At 34.2% G+C, this 25210-nt stretch overlaps 3 protein-coding genes across 7 annotated transcripts in view; 1 reads left to right on the forward strand and 2 right to left on the reverse strand.

Moving 5' to 3' along the window:
* The window catches only part of LOC134277088 (caskin-2-like), a 60310-nt gene extending 49924 nt beyond the window's left edge, over positions 1-10386 (forward strand). For all 5 annotated transcript variants that reach the window (XM_062759361.1, XM_062759362.1, XM_062759363.1 and 2 more), the window contains 7 exons: positions 1738-1932; positions 2197-2307; positions 4107-4208; positions 4727-4865; positions 5050-6789; positions 8036-8099; positions 8347-10386. In XM_062759361.1, the coding sequence (XP_062615345.1) occupies positions 1738-1932; positions 2197-2307; positions 4107-4208; positions 4727-4865; positions 5050-6789; positions 8036-8099; positions 8347-8455 (2460 nt within the window). In that variant the 3' untranslated portion in view covers positions 8456-10386. The remainder of the gene's footprint in view (positions 1-1737; positions 1933-2196; positions 2308-4106; positions 4209-4726; positions 4866-5049; positions 6790-8035; positions 8100-8346) is intronic.
* Positions 10387-12836: 2450 nt separating this feature from the next.
* Positions 12837-16449, reverse strand: LOC134277077 (uncharacterized). The gene is made up of 4 exons (XM_062759349.1): positions 16432-16449; positions 14153-14418; positions 13696-13812; positions 12837-13548 (listed from the first exon to the last, which is right to left on the reverse strand). Exons 2-4 carry the CDS (start codon positions 14379-14381, stop codon positions 13373-13375), a joined length of 522 nt encoding a protein of 173 aa, XP_062615333.1. The 5' UTR covers positions 14382-14418; positions 16432-16449; the 3' UTR covers positions 12837-13372.
* A 5787-nt stretch (positions 16450-22236) lies between these two features.
* On the reverse strand, positions 22237-25210 carry LOC134277089 (FMRFamide receptor-like). The gene is made up of 4 exons (XM_062759366.1): positions 25063-25210; positions 24119-24577; positions 23367-23798; positions 22237-23147 (listed from the first exon to the last, which is right to left on the reverse strand). The coding sequence occupies exons 2-4, from the start codon at positions 24563-24565 to the stop codon at positions 22923-22925; spliced, it is 1104 nt and encodes a 367-aa protein (XP_062615350.1). The 5' UTR covers positions 24566-24577; positions 25063-25210; the 3' UTR covers positions 22237-22922.

Raw genomic sequence — 25210 nt, forward strand, 5'->3', positions numbered from 1 at the left:
TGACAAATGATATCATAAGCTTGGAGAGTGAGGGAAAAAATCAATTATGCTATCAGCAAAGAGAAATGGGCAGCCTTTGGGACAGTGGTGAAGTTATAGTTTGTCATTCTGAGTAATTGTTTAGATAATTCTGTATGGAACTGTTTGTTCAGTTCAGAAATGATCAACGATCAGCTTTTTGGTAACTGCATAGTTGGCACATGTGTTTGTCATGACAGAACAATGCAGGAAGAACTAATCTTTTCCTCCTGCAATCTGTATTCCTAAATCACCTTGCTGCTGAAGAGTTCTCTAAAATTCATCTCCCTAGTGCAGAAAAGTTTCCATTTTCCTTTAAATGAGTTTTCTCTTGATATAGATTTTTTTTATTTTTTATGTCACCACTAAAAGCAATTTCTCCTGTATCTATAAAGTGAGGTTTTAGCTTAATTCAGATAGAAAGTAGTTTTATCCTGGAAATGGAAGAGAACTTAAGATTCCTCAAGTAATTCTATATCGAGACTTTCCCCAGGCACCAGGCAAATAGAGCATTTCTGCTGACTGATCAGATTCAAATTTGTTTGATTTTAAATGTGAATTCTATGTGAAAAAAAACTCTTTTGTCAACAATTTCATTTTTAAAAAAAGACTATCGAATAATTTTTCACCCAAAAGGAAGCATCATTGTTTAGTTTAAGAAAAGATGATTAGCTTGTTAATTGTTTGGAGAGAGAGACAAAGTAAGGACCTTCGCTAACGACAGATAGAAAACATGACAAGCTGGCATGGAAACAGTTTGGGTAATAATGAGTTTCTGGTTTTGTGTATGTAAATGAGTTGTGTCTGGTAAATACTGATATATCTAATTCCTGAATTCCAGAAAGATGGTGTGAGAGAGAAGACCAAAAAAAAAAACATTGATCACCGATAAAAGATGTTACTTTACAAAATAACCTCAAATTGATATCAAAACTTTGTCAGTACATGTGGAAATATTCAAAAGATATAGTCTTGGTCACATAAATCGATCATTGAAATTCTTAATCTAAGTAACAGAATCAGTAATTTGCACAATAATATTCATTTTCTTTGCCTAACAAATTGTTACATTACAAAAATCAAGCCTTGTTAAGCTTTTTCCAGGTGATATAATGCACATGAAAATTAGCATATAAGTAAAGGTAAAAGAATGAGATTTTTTTGGAAATTCCTTGAGTATCTTGTTATAGTAATGACCATCTTCTTTTAGTATTGGTTTTGTTTATATCCCATACTGAATCATTTTCTTGAAAACATTATCTTGCTATCCCCTAGTTGTTATCAGATCGTGAATACATAAAATCCAGTACCTTCACTACCATACTTTTTACCACACTTTTGGGATATGCACAAATTCACTTGCTAAGATAGAATGTTGGCTGATCTTGCTGATTTTTATGGCTTTGATTCTATTTTGATTACATTTACAGCAATTGACTGAACATTATTAGAACATGGTAGAATCTTTGGAGATTTTTATTTTTAATCTTATATTTTTCTGTGTCTGTACAATGAAACATTAGACAGAAGTTGGTAGGCATCCAAATTACAAATCTCCAGATATGATTTGATTTATAATAAAGCAAAAACATGAAATAATGCAGCTACCAGTTAATATCTGGTTTGTTTTTGATCTTCCTTTGAGTTTCTAAATATCTAGTTGAAGTTGATTTAGGTGATTTAGGTTAATGATCTATATCTATGTTTTTTTTTTTTCAGCCACCGCATAACTTTGCCAATGTCCAGATAAACAACAACAATCGACTGTCCAGTCAGAGTTACGAGTCTGGGGTGTCGTCGCGACAGAGTTATCACAGCACGTCCAGTTCCAGCGTGGGCAGTCTCGACCGACTGGAGGAATCGGGACAAATGAGCACCATCAACGTCGCCGAACTGTTCAGGGCAGGCATGCCTGTATGTATACTTATCTCATATATGAGTATGGTATATGCGATATTGATTGAGTGTCTTGTATAGCCAATTTTCAATTGAATAAATATTTTGTGCTTGATTATTCAGAAGTTGACATGATCAAATTTTAACAATATTTTAATTAAAGAAATAGAAAAATTCAAATTTTTTTCAGAAATATGTGGAATATATTTTAGATACTTTAAGTTAATTGAATGGTCCTAGTTTTTATCTGTCCTGTATTATGAGTACATCTCTGTCTTTCAGGACCATGAGGTGATGAGAGTCTGGCTGAGGGACCTCCGCTTTGAGGAATATTGTATCTTATTTGTCCAGGCAGGATATGACATGCCTACCATCTCCCACATGACACCTCAGGTATGATTATAATAAACCAAGCCATATTTAATTGATATCTATATTGAATAACAAACCTTATTCACCAGCAAAAGAGTCCAAAATTGTGTAAAAAATAATATTTCCCCTTATGCAAATTATCCAATGTCTCAACTATCGTTGATATCCGTGGCATGGCATACCTAATAAACTAGAGAGTGATTCCAAGAATTTCTACTCTGAAGTTAATTACTCTGATTGCAAGAATTTTACACTTATTATTGAAGTTTTCTTGCTTGGTCTTGTGTGACATTGAAGTTGAAATAATGATTTCATTCTGGTAAAACAGAAGCAGAAACAAGATAACTGGTGTTTTGTCAGAGTGACCTTCAGAGATTGTTTAAGTAAATTGGTTTAGTTGTGGAATTTGGTCAGTCTTGAGAACTGTCAGTTTGAACGGTCATCTCTGTAACTCTCATCTTTGTCAGATATTTGTATGTAAATTGGTGGAATCTTATCAGTTCTCCGGTGTCAGGCTAAGTTATCTTCACACACACTGAATGAAGAGTTTATAAATACATATTGAATGAAGAGTTTATAAGTATTAGACATTATGATAGACTTCAATAAATGTTGCAGTCTTGTATAAATTGAGAAGCAGAGTAAATTCAAGTTTTGGGTTTAAATTGTTTAGGATTTCATTGAACAGAACATGAAAAACTTTGAATGATGAAATCAGTGATCAACTCCCACATAAGGGCAGCAGTGTGTGGTCTTTAATTTCTTTCAACTATTGTTTTATATCCTTATTTAAATCTGGTGGAGATTCATTATTCGTTTGAATTACTCCTGGATGGCATGCCTAATTCAATTTTCACCTACGTGTGACAAAATTAATCTGCTATGGAGTCCTTTCCTGCCATTGAGTGGTGAAGATTATCTTAAAGCTATATTTCTATGTTTAGCCTAACAATTCCTCTTCTTCTCTTACTAGCATATATTTCAAGCAGTTTGTTAATGATGCCAGTTTATGTTGATCCCAAAGCCAGAAAGAAAAATCAGAGTACCAGTGATTTGAAATTAATATAAAAATTGCTAAAACATAATTTGTATTAGAAAAGGCGTTTATGAGCGGCTAAAACTTACATCTTTGTTTATGTCTCTATATTTCGACAATCGCGTCATTGCACCTACAAGGTGTGATGAAGTAGAGTAATTAGTGTGTGTTTCTGTAACTACAGGTGTACCATATCTTCTGTCTTGTATTGTGATGTTACAAATGAGTCTGTTTTGTGTTTTTATTACCCCATGTTGAGTGGTGCTTTTTTCTTCCATCTCATTTGAGTGCTAAGAACACAAATTACAACACTGTAGCTAGGTCAGGCTAAAATGCATTTCTTTCTCTTAATGTTTCAGGTTGTAGTTGTGGTTTATCTTGTTAAAAGTAATTAACAATATTTGTTTTTCATTACATAGGCTAAACACATAAAAAAAATTCCACAATATTAGTAGAGTGATTATTTTCTGAATTATAACCAGATTGTAACTACACTTTTTGTCACACTTCCTTATCAGAACTCACCCCAATCCCACCCCCTGTTCCAAGCACTTGTTTCGGAAATAAATTTTAAGCCATAGTATAATAATTTTATAACTATAGGTTAAAATTGAAATAAATAAGTGCCTGTGCCCTGTTCTCATTTTGAAAAAAACCATAGTGATTACTTTTTGAACAAAAGAAAAAAATCATTATTGGGTAAATTACAAAGATGGGGCAAAATGAATTTTAACACCCCACCCCCATGTTTCATATCAGCTTATTGTGATTTTTTCCATTACAGGATTTATCTGCTATAGGGATTACCAAGCCCGGACACAGGAAACGACTGAAGGCAGAAATAGCTCGGCTGAATATTCATGATGGGATCCCGGATTTCAAACCCGTAATTTACATGATTTATATCATTATTCATAGAACCTTGAATACAGCTGGTAAAGTAGAACTCATTGATAACTGTAATTAACTAGGGTGTTCTGCCAGCATTGAACCTTCATCTAAGTTCAAAGGAGGGAGTGTGTATCTTAGAGAAGGCTATATCAAAATGTCTTGTTGGTATAAACCTGAATTTGTTTTTTCAAAAAATCTTATTAGATTTGTTCATTCAGATGTGCTGTAGTCTTGTGAAAAAACATAAAAAATGTCAATTTCAAGTGAATTTGCATCTATATGATCCATGATTAAATGAGCTTTGTACTGTTAGAAAAGCCAGTCATGAGTTTTGCTTCTATTTTTAGAGGATAGATAATAATATTAAAATTTTATGAACACTCACAGAGGAGAAATTTAGAAATAGACTTAAATATTAAAATAAAATCTAAACTAGATTTTTCACTTGATTAGTCTTGATCCTCTATTTCTATTGATACACAAGACTTGCTGACCTTGACCTTTTGATTTTAGGTCGATATGATGGAGTGGCTCCACATGCTAGGATTAGAACAGTATTACAACACCCTGTCACAGCAGGGCTACACTGACCTTGACAAGGTCACGGACATAACCTGGGAGGACCTGGAGGAAATAGGCATCCAGAAACTAGGTCAGTAGACCATTCATAGTCTAGTTAATTTACAGAAATTAGGTCAGTAGACCATTCATAATCTAGTAAATTTACAAATGCAGTATAATTTAAACAACTTTTACATTAGAGCTTAGCAATATATCAGTACATGTGTAACCTCTTCATTGTGTTTTCTTTTACTGAACTTTTTGTTTTTCTTTAGGTCACCAAAAGAAAATAACTTTGGCTATAGAGCGTCTGAAAAGAATCAATGCCAACAGTAAACGACTTTCTTCAATGGACAGGAGTGGACACAGTGAAATAATAGACCCACCCCCACCCCTGGGCCACACCAGATGGTCAGGGGAGGATTACATCCACGAGATTCCATCCTCACCATTTAAAACAAAGAAATCTTTCTCTGGGGACAATTTAAACAGTGACCGTCTCTCACAAAAGAGTGACCGATTCTCACAGCATAGTGACAATAGTCTGGAGTTTGTGTCTCACAGTCCAAACACCAGCTATCAGCCGGACGTCGTGGCCATTCAGGTTAAAAGACACGGATCTCAATCAGAATCTCCGAAGGACATGCCTGGTGCTAGGATTTCATCGTTTCAGGGACCGACTTCTGTAAGGGAGGATCGAGACAGCACCCCCACAGCTGAAGAGGAGATGGAACAGCAGCCTGCTCCCATTGTTGCCCCCTCGGTGCCAAAAGCTGTGATCAAACCAAAGCCAGTAGCCAAGATCATTGCCAAAACAAAGCGAAGCAGCAAAGAGACATCGCCAGAGATTATAGACATTGAGAAATACGAGGCACAGAAAAATCACGAAATGGGGATGAGTCCTGGAAAAGCCTTCCTTCTCAATGCAGCGATGCTGAAGAAGACGGGACAATCTGATCACATCTATGATCAACCGAGAATGCAGAACTCTCCTAAATCTCCAAAGTCTCCCACACATTCTCCGATGTCCCATCCGTTCCCTGCCAGCACAACAGCACCGGTTTTTGTCTCAGTCTCAAATCAGAATGGTTCACAACAGCCACAGAATTCACCAACTAGTCGGAAAGTTCCCCCTCCTCCACCTCCCAAACGCACTAATTCAATCTCCAACAGGCAAGATACAAACTCATCCAGGTATGCTGGAAGTATTCCCAAGTCTGCCTTACAGAATAATGATCAAAACGCTCAGAAGACTCCAGCGATGCCTACTGGGAATTCTTCTCAACAAACTCCCAGAAGGGGGTCCATAGAAGATGGTCAGAAACAACTTGCTTTTGCTTCTTGTGTTCAAAGTCTCTCAGTCAAATTTGGCAGTAAACGAGTGGAGAAGAGTTCAGAGGATGTGAACAGTTCTGATGGAGAAGACTTTCCACCTCCCCCTCCTCCAATAGCCATGGACATTATCACTCCAAAAATTCATAACTATGGAATCCCCAGCAAGGATGATAAAACACCAGGTGAATTAAGGGGAATGGGAAAATTAGGGCAGCCCCCCACCCCCACACCTAATGATAAACCAAACTCATTCACTTATAAAGCTCCTGTTCTACAAACAGTCAAAGAGAACCCATCACCTCCCGTAGTCTCCATGGTGCCAAACTTTACCAAGAATCCCCCTGTTCTTAATCATGTGACTACCACTGCCCAATCAAAAGACCAAGTTCAAACCTCTCCCAGAGTTCAACATGTTTCTCATGAACTCAAAAGAAAAGACTCGACATCGAGTTCCGATTCTGTAGTGTCAGCCTCCAGTGTAGACTCGAACACCTTGCCTTTCGCCAATGAGAATGTAGGAACAATAAAACAACGTGCACCTCCAGCCAAGCCCTCCATAGTGCCAATCAACGAGAGTCCAGCTCAGGGTAACGGACAGGGATTCCCCGACCATCAACGAGTCTTACCCAGTGTTCCACAGAAACCGAGCATCCCAGCTCACCTCAAGACACCAAACAAAGGTAAGGAACCATAACTCTTACAATAAGGAACCATAACTCCTGTTGTACAATAAGGAACCATAACTCATGATTCACAATGTTCTGCACTAAAATATATTAGCATGTAGTTTTATTAGCCAATTTTGAAATCATTAATATAAACAAGTGGCATACTGTAAAAATTCTGCATTCATTGATAATCTTTTTACACACAGATAAGGTCTGTGTGACGCAATTTTATATATAGATTTCTATCTATCAATTTCTAATCCCTTTCCTCGTAAAAGCTGTATTTTATGGTTGCAGCATGATGTTTTTGCAGATATTCTAGAGATAGAAGAATTTAAATTCAAGGCTGATGAGTACACATCACGTTATCTAATCTCTCAGAATTAATGCTTTGGCAGTCGTAGATTGGACAGATATCCACGAATCTGCTTAATATCTCTCTCGTTGCTTCCTTTGGTACTTGGTGCTTTTGCCAGATTCTCACAATTTTCTGTACAAATGCTTTTTAATTCAGGAACTTAGTTGTTGAAAAAAATTGCCTAAACATGGTACATGGCTCAAGCCTCAACATTTTGGCATTTTGGGTGGAAGGCTGGAAGCATTAAATAAATGTGTAACAGGAAGCAACAGAATAGAATATCAACAAATATAGGTTTAAATTCATTCTAGTGACTTGGTCAGGGAAGGGGGGATTTTGGTTAAAGATCTAATATAGCTTAATGAGTAATGACAGTCTTGAAATCATTTGATACATGTAATCATAGACCTAAAGTGTAAGATCTCAGATAGATTGTATATTTTTGCTATTAAAGGAACGGAAGATCTATATTTATAAAACTCAAGTGCTCACAGATTTTAATAATCATATATCTGTTTTAATTGTTGTTAAAAAATCAAATATTGATGACATACCCCTAAGCATTCTTTGAAACACAAAAAAATCCCCAGAATATTAAACTGAAAATTGGAACAGATTCTGGCAACAAAAATCTTACTGATAATCAGGACAATGACAATTCCAAACTAATCTGAAAATTAAAATACAGCTGATTTAGGGGCGAGTACCTGTATATATGGTATAATGGTAGATTCAACTAATGTACTCCGAGTATGTGTAACTAATCACTGCTTACCTGGCTCTAGAATTCAGACATTAGGTAGTAATGTAAGGTTCATTTTGGCAGGGGGACAGAAATAGGAAAAATTCTATAAATAACTACGGTAAATAGGTGATAATGTACCACTATATGTATTTCAGGACCAAGACCCTCAGTGGCTATGAAGCCTAATGCCTCACCACCAGTGCCAACCAAACCAAAAATGTAAGTTTGATTTCATCAGAAAACTGATGTTGAATTTTTTACCTTAAGTTTCTGAAGTCCGTTGGGTTTTCATTTGGTAACTAGTTTCAGCAAACACCTAATCAGATTTCATATTTAAACTAGAAAATTGAGACATGTATCTGTTACTCAGTCTCAGAAGTGAAATTCTTCATAGTATTTTTAAGGAAAATGCTATAGAATAACTTTATAAGGTACAGTTTTGAAATTAAACTGATTTGTTTTTCAGTGGTAAGAAGAAGGATGAAGATGTGTTGAATGATATAGACAATATGTTACAAGGCCTGACAGAGGAATTAGACGCAATGTTGGAGGAGGAGCTAGAAATCGACGAGTGAATCTGTCACGGTTTATTGAACAAAGTGGACAGGAAAGAAAACAAGGATTTCATTTCGAACATCTTATTTATTAACAAGTTATAAAAAGATATGGGGCTCTTCAAAAACTATATATTATGCTCTCATTATAAGTCATCTGGAATTTCATTTCAAACATCATCTCATCACTACCAGAATGTCTTCTTTAATTTCATTGGCTGGACATGGTGAGGCTTGTTTAAAATAGCCAATCACAAAGCTTCATTGGAGGAGGTGTGAATTTCATCATGTATTTTCCTTAGGGAAACAGACTTAATACTTATGTGATGTCATTCATAAGGAGAAGTTTAAAAACAAATAATTTCAAAGTCAGGAAGCTGTTTATATTGTACAGAGCTAAACATCCCCGTGCTTCTGCGAGTGCTTTGAACCATTGCATCATGTCTTAATTTAAAATGTTCTATTTTAAGTTGTAAACCTAGTCAGTTATGTCAATGAGGAAATGTATTTATTGTGCCTGTGATAACTTCTTGTATATTAAGTGTTTATACTGTGCTAAAGATCTTTGAATATTAGTGTCAATGTACATGCCTTAATTTGCCACATAAGTATGACTTTGTTTCATGTTCCATAGAAATTTAGGTCTTTTCTGCAGTTTGGTTATTTTTTAAATGCATTTTGAATGACAAATTTTGTCCTTCAAGTATTTCTTTCAGCATGTAGTGTCAGGTTTAATCATATGTATACTTTCATATGGGAGACAAATAATAAACTATGCAGTATTATCTATGTACAGTTAATTGTTACACATCTACCGGCATTTCACTGAATGTCTAAGGCATATTTACTCTGGGAAATAATGCTATTGCAGTAAATGGCACCATCTAAGATCTGTTTATTCCTGTCATGTTATTTTTTTCTAAAAAATGATTTTCAAAAGGACTTATAAAAGGGTTAAGTTTCATTTAATCCTATAAAATATTATCTTTCTGTATTTTGTGATCTCTCAATGTTCAGCCATTTTGCAATAAGTTCTGACACTGTTTGATTGTATGGTTGTGACATAATCTTTGGCATAATAATGTTAGTTATGATCTTGGAATGCACAATGGTTATATTCAGTTCTTATTGAGAATAGTGGTGGTAATTTAGCTATAAGGAAATTAGAGTGTGTAGTCGCTATAACGGTCATTCTAGCCTTATTTTCGTACACCAATTCTTTTGAAACATTTTCAGTTAGTGTAACAGTTACTGCATATTCAACATAATTCAGGGAACATGGTTTTTATGAGCTACTTAAGCTGAACATTATAAGTTGAGCACCACTGGTCAGTTTTTAAGAGATCATCAGCAATAAATATTTTAAGGGAATTATGTCGAAAAATGACTTCAAAGACACCAGCTTTTGTCACACAACAAAATAGGTTTTATATGAAGAATATAATCATTTCATACAAGAACTAAATAGACAAGTCTGAACTGAATTATTGGTTTTTATTTCGTTACCTTTGTTGTTTACTAAATAAAAAAAACTTAAATATTGTTTTTATCAATATTTTCTATTTATACATGTATTGAAATGTTACCTTTTCTGTGCTATTGCAAGACTACAATTCAGATCCTCTTTGGACATGACATTAGACAGATATTCCTATTTATATAGATTTTTAACTTACTTCCTACATTCATAGTTACTATGCTGTCATTATTTAAGTGCCTGATAGTATTTTATTATGTTAAGGGGATATAATTCTGGTAGTTTTAAAGATAAGGGAGATAAATGCCAAAATTGTAATATCCCAATATTCAGCACCTGGGAGAATGCTGTGAAGCTATCAGGAGCATTTGGAGTTTGTTATTTTGTGTTATGTTATTGTTACTGTCTTAATACAAAGCTGTACCAAACATACAGCTCATCAAAGATGTATACAAATAAAATAAATGTCTCAGAATTTACAGTGTTGTTTATCTGTAATGGGAATTTTATCTAGAAATGTCCACTTTGAAAATTGGGGACATTGGGAGCAATTTTCTTTATCAATACATTCTTCCTTTTTTTTATACGTCATGATTAAAATGACAACACTTTATGACTATATATGTATATAGTTTTATTTATCAGGGCTATAGGGAAATTCTGCAGCTTAACTGGGGAATGGGTGGGGGTTGAGGGATTTTTGGGTCACAATATAAGAAAATATGATCAGAAAATCATACATTTAAGTCTCTATAGCTGTCGTAATAAAGTAGATAGATGCCCTAAGTGGGACACTCTCATCCCTTAAAAGCACACAGAGTATGAAAAATTGTTAAAAAGGTAATAAAAGGTTAGTAATCATCATAAGCCTTGGTTCCATTACTTATAAGGAAGAGTTAGGAGGATATGGACTTAAAATCCACTGCTTTAAATGCCCATAACTATTGTTTGCCTACCTATGAATGCTGACTTGTTAAAATGTAAAAGTCATATACAGTATGACGAAGTGTGCACTTTAAAGTTATCTGAATGGCCTTTAAATATCAGTCTCGGTAGCGCGGTGCATAGTGTTAGTACCAGGTTTGATCCTAGCATTGTCACACTGTAACATTTTATAATCTGTGTCAATCTTAACATCTAGAGGTAGGGGAGAGAGGACTTAAATTACACATAATCTCCATGTGATTTGCATCTGCAAAAATTATGGAGTGCTTTAAAAAAAAATGAATCGCAAGTGGAATTTCAGTTTTAAAAATCTTACATATATTGATTCTCACTCCATTCTTCAAAAGATAAAATTATCTCTAATTTCATATATGCCTAGTTAAAATCAACACAAAATGTATAAGCAAATTGCCTCTGTTTCTGAGACTGTTTCATATAAAAGCTATTCTTCTTTCAATGAAACACAAATAAGTTAAGCAGATCAATATTTACTTTGTGTTTTTCAATATATAAACATACCCTCGGGTATATGTATCTGTATATAAACAAAATATACATGAAATATCACAGCAAATTATTTTTAAAATACATTTACATTAAAGACAAGAAATTCAGAACACTGAACTACAGTATACTTAAAATTAGCCTCCTCTTTTATTTCTTTTTAAGAAATCACTTATATTTACTAATGGGGGAGGTGTAAATTTTCATTGTTTTCATGTCCTCCACAAATTGTTTAATTCCAAACATATGAAAACAACACAGCACTGTCTTCTTTATCCATGAAATCCCCACAAATCAATTTTTCCCCTCAAACCAGAAAATTTGACTCAACAAAATCAAAAGTGATTTTACAGTATTTGTAATGCTGTGGTATAATAAAACATGGGGCTAATTTTAATTAAACTGATTTAATTCTTCAAGACCTGAGTATTTACATTTTAAATCAGAAAATGTAAATTCACAAGTAGCTCTAAAAATCTCAAAGGGAGATAACTCTCCTTGTCATCATTAATGCCTGAATCACAACAAAGACTATCAATCAGAAACATCTAACAGAATTTTGTTTTGTTTTTTGTTTTTTTTCCTTTATTTGTTTGTTTTTTTTTAATCTTAATTAACCAAAAATTATCAAAAAGTTGCAGTCTTGGTTCAGTATATAGTACATGTTATGTAAATTAAGCACTAATTTCATGGACAAACTTAAAATCTTCATAGAACTAGAAAACAGATATAAAATATATCTATAACAATACGATTAAAAAAATTCATAAAGATCTGTTTTTGTTCATCTCTGGTGTTATAGAAAAGGAACATGTTTACAGAGAACAGAGCACCTGTACAAATAAAATTAATCAACAGAAAACTGTGCACAGACTCAAAAGCAAACTTCACAAAGACAACAAGTTATTAAAACCTGGGAAAACAAACTATTAATTTCCTGGAATGAAATTTAATTAACAATCTAAATCAAAAGCAATTCATTTTTACAACACTACTAGTATAGAGTATGTGTAATACATGAATAAAACTGTATAATAAATGCATGCTGAAATAGATTGAACTTTGTTACAATTACACTGCATACATACATTAATCACAAATGATTATTATTAAGAATTAATACAAATACTAGATAGAATATCCTTTCCAAAAATAAGCATGGCGAATAAACACCAGTTTACTAATATAAAAGTGTACTTAGGTATTTAATAATCTGTTCAAATATTAATTCAAAACTTTGATAGCAAATTGCTTAATTAAAAACACATATCTATTCAAAGGTAAAATTATCTGTTTTGATAAACAATCTTCCAAATCAGACATTTTATATCAGACCGTTTGTTTAGTCACAAGTGTACACGTCATTTTCACATTGTGACGTCACAAACAAGGATAAAAACTTTATTCAGAATGATTGGCATTTCTCTCTATGTGTGTAAAACAAAATGCCAAGTACTAGGTAGTACAATAAAACTTTAACAAAAATACCTTATATCCGTTTTTTTTTCACTTGTTGGAAATTTTGCGAAAAAGGGGTATATTAGTACATTTTTTATTTTGCGTAAGTTATTTTTTACGATTGAAGATTTTTTTCTTAAAATGGTAATGTTTTTATGTCACATTAAAGTTGATATAATTTCTGCGTGTTTTATATTTTGTGAATTAAAAATGGTCGCAGAAAAAGCGAAAAATAGACCATCGCGAAAATAACGGGATATACGGTACTAATTTATAAATTATATACATATTGTGTCTTTAACACAAAAACATGAAACAACCTACATATCTCTTGGCTACTTAATACAATACAATGCTATATAAACAATCATGAAATATATATATTAAATATAAAACTTGCATTTCGCATAGAATTTATTAAGTTTTTCCTGCAAAGGCAAAAAATTTGAAATTGAACATTTGATATGCATGACAAAAAATAACTCTATACACATATAAAAATAATATATAAATCATTTTGTAAAACCTGAAAAAAAGGCATTTGACCAAATCAATTAGACAGGTTCCCCATAATTTGGAAGTGAGGCTACATCGCAGTACTTAGGAGGCAGCATTCCCGCCAGCGACGTCTCCAACACTGTCCCCGGAACTAACTCGCCGAGCATGATCGTATCATATGCAGGGGGTGCCTCCTGTATTCCTATAGGGTCTTGCGAAGGTGTGTACACAACTGGATGTAAAAGAAATTCAAGTTTTCTACACATTTCTAAGACTTTTTATCACAAGATTTTTTGGGGTTTTTTTTATTTATCATAGATTCTTTCAAATTTCATTGAAATTCTTTGAAAGGATTTTTAATGTTTTCTTTTTTTTTTACCTGAGCAAGTTTGAAAGCACTGTGAGTTTCTGGGAGCAGGTGAAGCCTTCAGCCATTTCCTGGAAATTGACAGTTTACCAAGAATGGCTGTCCCCACAATGATGATAAGGCCCGCCACTGAAAAAAATACCTGAATGATAACTCCAAGATATAGATGACAGCCAAGATAATGTGTGCAATCTTCTTACGAAATTTTTGTCCTTTATATGACTAAAACAGTAAAAACCAAGCTTAGATAACATGTGAGCTATGCTGGCTGACATAACAAGTAAATCTCAACTTATCCAGCAACAGACTACTGCAAATTTTCTTATAAATCTTTCTGCACTAACACTTAAAATTGTAACAATGTTTAAATAAAGAAAATATTTTATGTACATAAATCCATGACATGAGATTTCACTTCACAAACAATACAAATTATACACATTTGATACCTTACTAGTATATTTCTTACCCATTCCAAACACACAGAGCATCACTGATATCGAATACTCTGACTCAAGAGCCTCTCTCATAAAGACTGCACCCATGATCAGAAAAACGACCCCCAGCAGTCCAGCACACACAAACCCCACCACCATCTGCTTAAACAGCTTCGGTCCGAATTCATCCTTGTGTGCGAGGAGATGCCGCTGTCTTTCTTGGTAGTCTGTGTACGGTCTAAACGTAGGCCTCTCACTCATGGTGTTTATCTACATATCCTAATCCTTAGTTTTTATCCTGGAAAAAAAATCATATAAAGTCATTCTACATCACATAGGTCACAGTCTTTGTTGAACACTGATACAGTTAAATGTTACCACAAAACCTTCACAGCATATATGCTGTGTCACCTTCTTTACATCAAAATTTACATCACCATTAATAACAATTACCGTATAATCCCTATTAACCGCCCCGGGCGCTTAGAAAATTGCGAAAAGGGGGCAGTTATTTTGATATTTTCTTTGTAATATTTAATATCATATCTTAACTTCAAAAAATATTTTGAAAAAAAAATAAACAAAGAATCTAAAATTTCCAACTTTACTTTAAATGAACTCAGATTATGCTAAAAATATTTTCCACCAAGATATTTGATAATAAACAAGTTTCTTTTTGACTATCTTCAAATTTTGACTTATGAGTTATCTAGATAATTTGAAATTACAGGGGGTCCACTGTACAATTGAAAAAGACCAATAAATTATATATTGCTCTTCTGCCCATGAACTGTACAGAAACAATAAAATATTGCTTTTCCATGTACACAATGATTCCCAAATATTAATAATTATGCTTCCACTGTACATGACATTGTATATCATATAAAACTGTCGTATATCTAACCCTTAATGACTAGTAAGTATAGAAACATTTAAACATAACTTGGGATTCCTGACAAACCAAATCAAGTTAAATCAAGTGAAATTTACACAAAACACTAATAATTTGCTAAAAATAATTTTTAATTCAAAGTGAAAATACACAAAACTTGAAAACACACACACACAAATATCAGTTTGCAGAAAATAATTTTTAACTTGAACTATTGAAAAGCATTTCAACACAGGCTGGGATAAAGTTAAAAGAGGTAACATATATAATAATCAATCAAACACACACACCCTCACACACCCAAATTTCAAACCTGACCATGTTTGTATTTTGTCACACATTGACAGGGAGACATTCAAAAATTGAACAGAGAGTTCATTTTAAAGGGAGAGGTTTTGCAATTGGGAACTTTTCCCCTTCGGGGTAGTGGAAAATCCCTGATGAAAGCTAACAAAAGACATTAACATTTAAATAACATGTACTGTAGTGCATATAAATACATGTATCATCCACAGGAACTATAGCCATTAGCCAAGTGTTTATAACATGTTTATATCTTGTACCAGTTTCTGACCCCTGTGACTTGACTGACTTTACCCACCTACAATTTGTGTTTATCTACACATTTCTGATTTGACATAGGTCATAGGTAACAATTAATGTAAACACAATAAACAATAAACAGATCATGCAATGTAACTGGAGAGGAGAAAAATGTGACGGACCAGACTGGGATTCAAACCCAGGACCTTAAATCTCCCGAGTCACTGCTTTACTGAGATGTACTGGCCACTGGCAATTGAGCCCTTTGACTGTCACATTCCTTCCTCTGAAAGGTCTTTGCCCCTAAAGACACCTATGAGTATCCTGTGCTCTTCTCTAGCAGGTCTTTCACCTATAAGTTCCAGGAAGTGACATATAGCACCAAACTTAACAAGCAACTGACTGGGACTTGAACGTGTACACCCCTGAATCTCCAGTCAGGTGCTCTACTAACTGAGCTCTCTAGCCCCTGGCAATTTAATCCATTTGACTGCCAGATTGACAAGAAATTATAGATATTCATCATATTGTCTATATATATGTTCATACTCAGTCATAGTTGCTGTCATGGATACATTTTATGGCAATATGGGAGTACCTTTGGGCTTTAAATTGTCACTTAAAAAATTAGTATAACTTCTTGCCACATCTATTGTAGTATACTAGTATAGTCATAATAGTGTAAACACTGGTAAATAGTTCCCCTTGGCTTCACTCTGTTAACGTTACGTAACGTCAAATCATGAAACGTAAGAGTCGTTGGCATTGTCGTGATTTCGACATATTTTACAGCTAACCTTGATTTAATTTCACAAATTGAAAGCATCCACAATGTCAAATAAAAGTACTAGATGATGTCAAAAGAAAACTTACTGTATTTTAGTTTTGGCATTTCATTTCGCTATGGTTTAATGAAAACTCTAAAGTGATTCCGAGTACATAGGACAAATAACCTTGTTCGGATATTTCCGGATTTTTGATGAAACAACCTGGCATTTCCCAATAATTCTAATAATGAAATATATGGAAATAATTAACGCACAGTATTCAAGCTCAAAAGTCCATTAAACAATAAAAAATAGAAGCAGAGCAAACCTCCAAAACATCAGAGATGGGATCAGGAGCCACGGAGGAGTGAGCATGCCCTGCCGACCGGTCACACCCGCCGTGTGTTCCTTGATATGAACGAAAAAAATCCGTCGAAAATTCAGTGTATATATAATGGCCTTACAATTAGTATGAAGACCACAGGTCAACATTTGACTAAATTATTGATTGTTTTTGCTGACAAAGACATTGTATCTTATGATATTCATTTGACATGTCCAAAAATTTATTATTGATATTGAAACTTTTGTTTATAATTTTTTCATTGATTAACAAGAAAGTATCACTTTATAAAAAAAAAAATACTTGGAATAATATTAATTGAGAAAAATTCTTCTTAAAAATGCATATATTTTCAAAAAAATACACCTAGTTTATTCCATGCTCTTAGTGAAAAATCATTGCAGAAACAAAATATGTTTATCAATGAAGGGCAAGTTGGACTTGGATAGCCTCTGGAAAGTTGTTTTCCCTGTTTATTTTGTCCAAATGTCAAGACTTGAAAGTGAAAGTACATTGCAAATGGCCGATTCTATAGGGGTCTTGTCTTTATACATGTCATGCTTTCAACAACAGCCTTTCAGAGACCATTCACGCCCAACTTGCCCTTCAAGATAAACATATATTATTTCTACAACCCTGAATTAAGCAGGTGCATTTTTCTTTAAATATGCACATTTTCTGATACATTTTTCTCAAATAATATCTGTTTTAAAATATTTGTTACCAAGTGATACTTTCTATCTATTAATCAATGATATATTTATAAACTGTAAACGTCTTGACTTTATACCACACATAGTTTTGGAGCTATTGTAAAAATAATTTTTTAGACATGTTGACCTTTGACGAAACCTTAATTGTATGTCAATAACTTACCTCGAAAATTGCGTATCGAATCAGCTGAAAAATGTAAACCCTGTATGCAGGTGATGAAGGTATATTGCTGCATAAGTAAGTGAAGCTGACGATTTAAAAGATAGAGTCATCTCCTTTGTCATAAAGCTCGGTTGTTAGATTACCATTTACGTCTTTTTCACGTTAATTTTAAAATATCTAAATATGAAACAGGTGCGTCAGACTCTGTGGTATCTTTTATTTCAAGCTCACCAGGATATATAGACAACAGACAATAGACAATATTTTATTTCCAATTAAGGGCCCCCAGAGAGGCATGAAAGGTACATGTGTAGACAAAGGCAATCAATAAGTAGATAAACAAAAAAATTCAGTAATTTGTGTTAAAAATAAAAATACATACATATCATATTGTTGTTGTGCTTTAAAATGTTATATTAAATGATTATATCGTATCGACACAAGAATGAAAATAACCATTGTTAATTGACAATGCCTCGTCGATATATCTAAATGTTGAGTTCAAGGCCACAGTAAGTGTTTTCTTCTTTTCACGTATAAGATTATGGACAAATTCTGCTTCATGTGAATATAAAAATAGGTCTGCTTATAAGGGGCGCAATTAGTTCCCATGGGAATTTCAGTTCCACTGAAACAAAGTGTGAGCGTGACACAGTTCCAGATACATGGTCACTGCATTACTACATGCGATTGCAATTTTTTCTTCACTTATTTGATTTTTCGTTATAAATATTTTATGCAGTTTACAGGAAATTAAAGAAAGAACAAAAACAATATTCGGTACAATGATAAACAATATTCGGTACAATGATAAACAATATTCGGTACAATGATAAACAATATTCGGTACAATGATAAACAATACTCGGTACAATGATAAACAATATTCGGTACAATGATAAACAATACTCGGTACAATGATAAACAATATTCGGTACAATGATAAACAATATTCGGTACAATGATAAACAATACTTGGTACAATGATAAACAATATTCGGTACAATGATAAACAATATTCGGTACAATGATAAACAATATTCGGTACAATGATAAACAATATTCGGTACAATGATAACCGATCATTTTTCAAAATTTCCGATATAATGCTATTGCAGCCCATGATTTCATTCTAGACGGCGTCATATGCGTTCTCAAAGATAAAAAAGACATTACTGAGTATCCAAGAAAGTTTACAGCCATGTACAGTACATGTATGCCATATAGTGGAAGAGAGCAGCTTCTGTTGGTTTGGCATCGATTAACTTTCGTCTCACAAAATTGTCTGTTGATTTTGCGTCTTTTTATTCGATTGTAAGCTGCTTGTTTGGTATTTCACAATGTTTTCCCCAACAATATATCATGTTGTAAATTTTGAATTTACGGAGGGGGAGGGGGGTTAAATTCAAAATTTACAACATGATAAATATGTTAGTTATAATTTACTTCTTTTGTACCCTTTCTGCTTCCCATATGAAGTCCGAAATATCCACAGGCACCTGACGTTACTTATTTTTCTTTTAATAAAAAAATATACACCTAATAATTATTAGGTGTATATTTTTTTTTTATTAAAAGAAAAATAAGTAACGTCAGGTGCCTGTGGAAATATCTTACATTGCTTTTAGAACTTACCAATATCGTTTTTATGGTTCATTTATAAAATATACAATGCGATGAAAACATTTAATAAATAAGACTGACTGTCGAAATTTGTCTTCATTTCGTGGATTTTGAAATCTTGCAAGTCCTGTAACGAAGTGGAGTTATATTTTCTTTACGTCGATATTGATGAGTACTAAAAGCATTGTGATATTGATAAATTATGATTTCGGCGTTTAGTTCGGTTAAGCATCGAAAATCAACTCCGACTGGGACGGCGTAACAACCAGTATTCGTAATAATGGCACATGTAACGTAAAAAATCAAAATCGTAAAAAAAAAATCTGGAAAATGTAAAATATTTCAGACTACTTCCCATAATCTGACATGTCCGAGAATATCCTTTCTCTTAAATTTAAGATGATGGATTTGTTTTTATCTTCTTTGGTGAAAACGGATTTATATACTTTATATTGTTATGTTTTGCTTCTTTGTTAGTGTTACTATATCATTTTATCTTCTTATTATTTGATGTGCTTATTAAAAATTAAAGTATGCATTCATTTAAATACAAGTATAAGTATCTTTTAGGTTAGTTTAATTTGAACATTTTTTTAAAAAGCCGGACAATACATAATCTAAATATTTGAGAACTTTAAGCATTTTCAAGTTAAATAAATCAAGTGCAAGCTGCATATTGACTCAAAATAAGCGAAACAAAAATCCCTTGACTATTTTCACTGTTTCAGAAGTCATGTGTATATACAGTATATAGACAGTAAATGTACCAAACAAAATGCATACATGAATATAAACAAAGAATGTGGAGCCGTTTGCCCTGCTAGCAACCCGTTACAATGTACCCGGTAACAAACAAGATGCGCGTTTGTGAAACACTGATTTTCCCAAAGGACAATTTATTGCCATTTTCAAATGCAAGCAAATCTCCAAGGTCAAAGTGAAAAGGTCAAAATTGTGAGTAGCCAAGGGAAAATCTTGTGACAAAGAGTGCACCTGAAAAATGAAAGCCAAAGCAGCAACCACACAAAAATTATGACAAAGGTTAAATTTTTTTTTAAAAGAAGGTTATGTAAAATATGAAACCCTAGCGATAATCGTTCACAAGTAAGCCAAAATCAAATTTTTCAAAAGTAGGTAAAAATCAAGGTTATACCGGGGTACTAGTAATCAAAAGGTAAAAGGTGTTAGAATTGATGGAAGGAATCAACAAAAGAATCATAAAAATTCTATCACTAACAAACATTATTAGCAACCTTACAGTTTGGTTGACTGAAGTATCAAACTCTGAGGTCAAGATGAAAACGTAGAAAATGTTGGTACCCAAAAAAAGGTCTTGTCACAAGGTGAACACAGATGAAACAAAAAGTCGATCTAAGAAGGTTAATATTTACGAACAAATAGACAGCCAGACCAGAAAAGTTATACCCCGAATCTTTGATAACAGGGACTTTAAAATAAACCAAACAACTAAAAAAAAATAAAAAAAAAATGGAGACACAAAACAAAACAGGAAAGTAATAAACAAAAAAGAACGAAAAATGACCAGTTCGAACACCAATAATATGTAAATATGTATCAATCAACCCTGTGATTAACACTTAATCACTGAACATCATTGAATTAAGAGGAGAGGGTCATATTCTTCCATCCAATGTAAGTAGATCCTCTTCTGTGGTGTTTAATGATATATCATGTACATGTCCTTAGCTCATTCCAGAAATGGACAAATAGTGTTCATCAAGAGTACAGACTCTTCATTTTCTGTATCGCGTCTTAATTGAAAATTAAAAAAAATAATTATTCCTTAATGATTTCAAACATGTGTTGTAACAGCCTAGCAATCGTATTTTTTATATTTGGGACTGTAGACAAAATTAAATTCGCACTTATAAACTTCATGACAAGGAAATGTTAAAATAATAATCATCAACATGTATAAATAATTAAATATGTGTATCAGTTGATTCACCTGTTTGGTTCATCATATATAACACTCCATTGTTCCAGTAGCCTTTTTTGATACAATTTTGCAATTACTTACATTCAGTAAAGTATACAATATCATTGGCCTAGATACTCTAAGGAGAGTTTACTTGCCAAGAAAGAAGATGGGCGAATATGGCGTTCAAAATGCCTTTTTGCAACAAAAATGAAAACAAAGTATATTTCAATTGTGATAAATTTTTTTTTATATTTCATGTCAAATTATTATATATTTTTTGTAAAAAAAAAAATGGCTACCTTGTTAGTCTCAAAGGAAAAAAAATGATACTGATGATTTTAGTACTTGGATTCGAACCCCTGAAGTATCAACCCCTTTTTATAAGCCAAACTTTAGTGCGGAAAAAAAGTTTAGTCATTATTTCGTACCTATACTCTAAATACTAATTACATCGTTTGTTTGTTGTTTAACGTCCCTCTCGAGAATTTTTCTCTCAGACCTGGCGGAGTGCTGCAAATTTTTATCTTTACGCGGCACTCTGGACCATGAGCAGTGAAAGATCTTTTTCGTGCCCATCGTCGGAGTTTCGTGCCAGCACCAAATGCAACATGGGACCTCGGTTTTTACGGACTCCACGTCCCACACTGGGATTCGAATCCTTAAATTGACGTAAAGATCAACTCCTTACTCCGCGACTCTAGAGCAGACGCTGACACATGGGCGAACTTTGACAAATTTAATTTAAAGCTAACTTTCATAAATTAAAGCTTGTTTTGTTCGCCCATCTCCCTATTTAATGAAATGGCTAAATGCGCATACTTAAAACTATTTGGTTGCATCATTTTCATATCAGTATATTATCTCATCAAGATTCAAATAACTTGGGTCGAACTATGTCATCTTGAAAACCGAATGCAGAATGCAGCACCGCCCCCCCCCCCCCCCCCCCCCCCCCCCCACACACCCCCCCCCCCCCCCCCCCCCCCCACACACACACAAAATGAAAGAAAAATACTCCTATAACATGCCCAAAAAGTGTTATCCCAAGAAGAATAATTAAAAGCACACAGTCCCGTTCTAGCCCTTTGTACTCTATTTATATAAGCATTAATTAACAATTAAACATAAAAGAGCTGAAACATTTTATTAACACAACCTTTTAAACAGCAACATTTTCATGATCTAAGAATGATTATAAGTAGGAAAACATTAATAACATTATATAAATACAAATGGTGTATCGAATATATAAAATATCGAGATGCATTTATGACAACAAAACTTCACATAACAGAAGTTAAAGAAAAATCACTGCAGTATTCTGGACAAGAAACCAATAGGTTGTCATATGTAGACAAGGGAAAATAAATATATACAATAGTAAATACTTTTCATTGTACAATACTGTTATTGGATTTTATTAATAAAAAGCAAACTCTCAATTATAATGCCAACCCATGCTCTCCCTTGGACCCTTATTTTATCAGTGCAGTGTGGGAAATAGGGAAGAGGGCATATCTTCATGATTTCGAAAGTTTCTTCTGGAGAGATTTTTGCAAGTTCACACATTTGACTTTCAGAACGTGTTGAGCACTGCTGACATGTGACGTCATTTCTCCACTGATCAGGCTTTGTAGGACATTTTGAATTTGGACGTTGACAGGGTGGTAGAGGCCGTGGAGCTGGATCAGGCTTTGTAGGACATTTTGAATTTGGACGTTGACAGGGTGGTAGAGGCCGTGGAGCTGGATCAGGCTTTGTAGGACATTTTGAATTTGGACGTTGACAGGGTGGTAGAGGCCGTGGAGCTGGATCAGGCTTTGTAGGACATTTTGAATTTGGACGTTGACAGGGTGGTAGAGGCCGTGGAGCTGGAGAAGGACTCCTCTCTCTCACCCTTACGGACTCCAATCACTCGGAACAGCTCCTTTCGGAATTTCCGCGCACTGAGACAGTACAGAAAGAAGTTGATGGAGGAGTTGATTACGATTCCAAGTTTGGCGACTGAGAATGCTTCATCAACAATACGCAGATCGGCCTGAAACGAATAAAAGACATATCTTAAACAAAATACTAGTATAATTGCAACAGAAAAGAAGAAAATATATCGCTGAATCGGAGAATCGAACACGTGACTTTGGCATCACTTGTCACGTGGTCTACCAACAGATCTCCCGCGCGGCCGACCATACTTTTCAAACGATTCAAGTTCAAACAAGTATAATGAAACTAACTGGGGACTTATAATTCATCTCACCGTTTCTGGCTGCATCATGAAGAAGCATTGTGTTATACACTGGAGGGCAATGAGGATGAGAAAAACGAATGTCACGGTCAAAAGGAGGCGAGTCATCTGGTTCTCTGCCCTCTTAGCCTTCTCCTGTCCTTTTATGCTCTTTCTGGTTGACATGCCCCTGTTGGCCCTGACAACGCGGCAGATGATAAGCATATTCAGGATGAAGATTGTAAGCCATGGAACCAGGACCAGAAACATGCAGTGTACCCAGAATTCATAGCGCTTACTTCCCTCACTGGCCCCAAACTCTGTGTGAGAGTAGGCGTCATCTTCCGGATTTCTGTCAGACTCCGGGATCGGGTAAAATGTCTTAAAATGGGGCGTGTTGATCACAAAGCAAAGAAGAGCGATGATCCCGATCCCAATACCGGCTCTCTTGTCGCTACACATCTCCTGTAATATGAGGCAGGTAAACTTTAAACTTTTGTGATCCTAGGTTATCATTTTGTGTTTAAAGTACTATTATTGCAGTTTTTACCAGTCGTTTAAAAAAATCACAGGTATTTAAGATCAATAGCAAGTTTCAAATAACGAAGCTTGTTTATAACAATTGTAAGAGGGATGTTTAATATTTGATACTGGTAATTACGTAAAACATGATCAAATTCATTTACAAATATTTGGATCTCCGCCCTAAACATAAGGATGTGGGCTCTTAAAAGTACTCATTGATACACATTTTTTAACCATTCAAAGTTACGTCAGTTTCCTACCTTTGCTTTCGTGAACCAGCAAACTTGAATGTATCGGTCTACTGTTACCCCAACCGTCATCCAGATACTCCAAACCACAAACAGAAAGAAAATAGGGTACCCAATATACGAGAAAAACACTCCGAACGCGTAGCTAGACTTGACAGAGGGCGCCATCATCGGCAGACTGTCTGTGATGAAGAAGAAAATCAGGAGACCCATATCCGCCAGCGCTTGCGCAATGAGATATATCCCTGTGGAAGATCGCATGGATTTTTTGCTCCATATGAGAATAGAGAGAGTGTTTCCGACGAGTCCCACGATGACGAAAATGCAACCAAATATAGTACTGGTCACCCAATGCATTTTCTTCGCTACCGCCATGACGTCATCTGCTACACTCGGGGCCTCGGTAACCGTCCGTACCCCAGCGTCCGTAAAGCCAGCTAGGGAGGTATTATCCGCCATTCTTTGAGGACTCTGTCATGTAGAAAAATTCAGCATCACAAATTTTCATTTTCTTTAGAAGGAGCCAATGCCCGTTTTACAAAAGAACTTACGACTAAGACCCAAATTTAGTTTTGCATATAACTTTCTAATTTACATTTGATTGAAAAAAGTTTTAATGTATTTTAAAAGGAAATGTAGAAAGGTTTTTAACGCTAGCGATTTTTAACAGAATCATTATTTTTGCAAAGTTTTACAATCGACTGATTTTTTTTCTTAATTATAAGCTCTTTCGTAAAACAGTCTTCTGCTTAGATTTTTTTAAATCAAACATTTAAAAAGGCCACTACCAAGCGGTGATATTGCTCGCATTTCAGTTTGATTTTATTTTACTTTCGGAAAATCAAATCATTAAAACAAAAATGTTAATGAACTTAAATAATTTTTTTTTAAATTTAATTCTTGCAGTAATATAATTTAGATATGTATAATTGTTTAAACATTACTAATTTACTCACATTCTGCAGAAATATTATAATCTCCTTGTCGAATTCCTTCTGTGTGAATAAAGATGCGTCGGAGAGATGCTATTTTTATGGAGCGAGATTCGGCCAATCAGGGCGTCGAGAAAGTTCACGAGAAATCCCGCGCTGTAAGGATTGGGTG

The sequence above is a fragment of the Saccostrea cucullata genome, unplaced genomic scaffold, assembly GCF_032062105.1.
Source record: "Saccostrea cucullata isolate Sc308-1 unplaced genomic scaffold, CSIRO_AGI_Scuc_v1 ctg564, whole genome shotgun sequence".
In the NCBI taxonomy this organism is placed as follows: domain Eukaryota; kingdom Metazoa; phylum Mollusca; class Bivalvia; order Ostreida; family Ostreidae; genus Saccostrea; species Saccostrea cuccullata.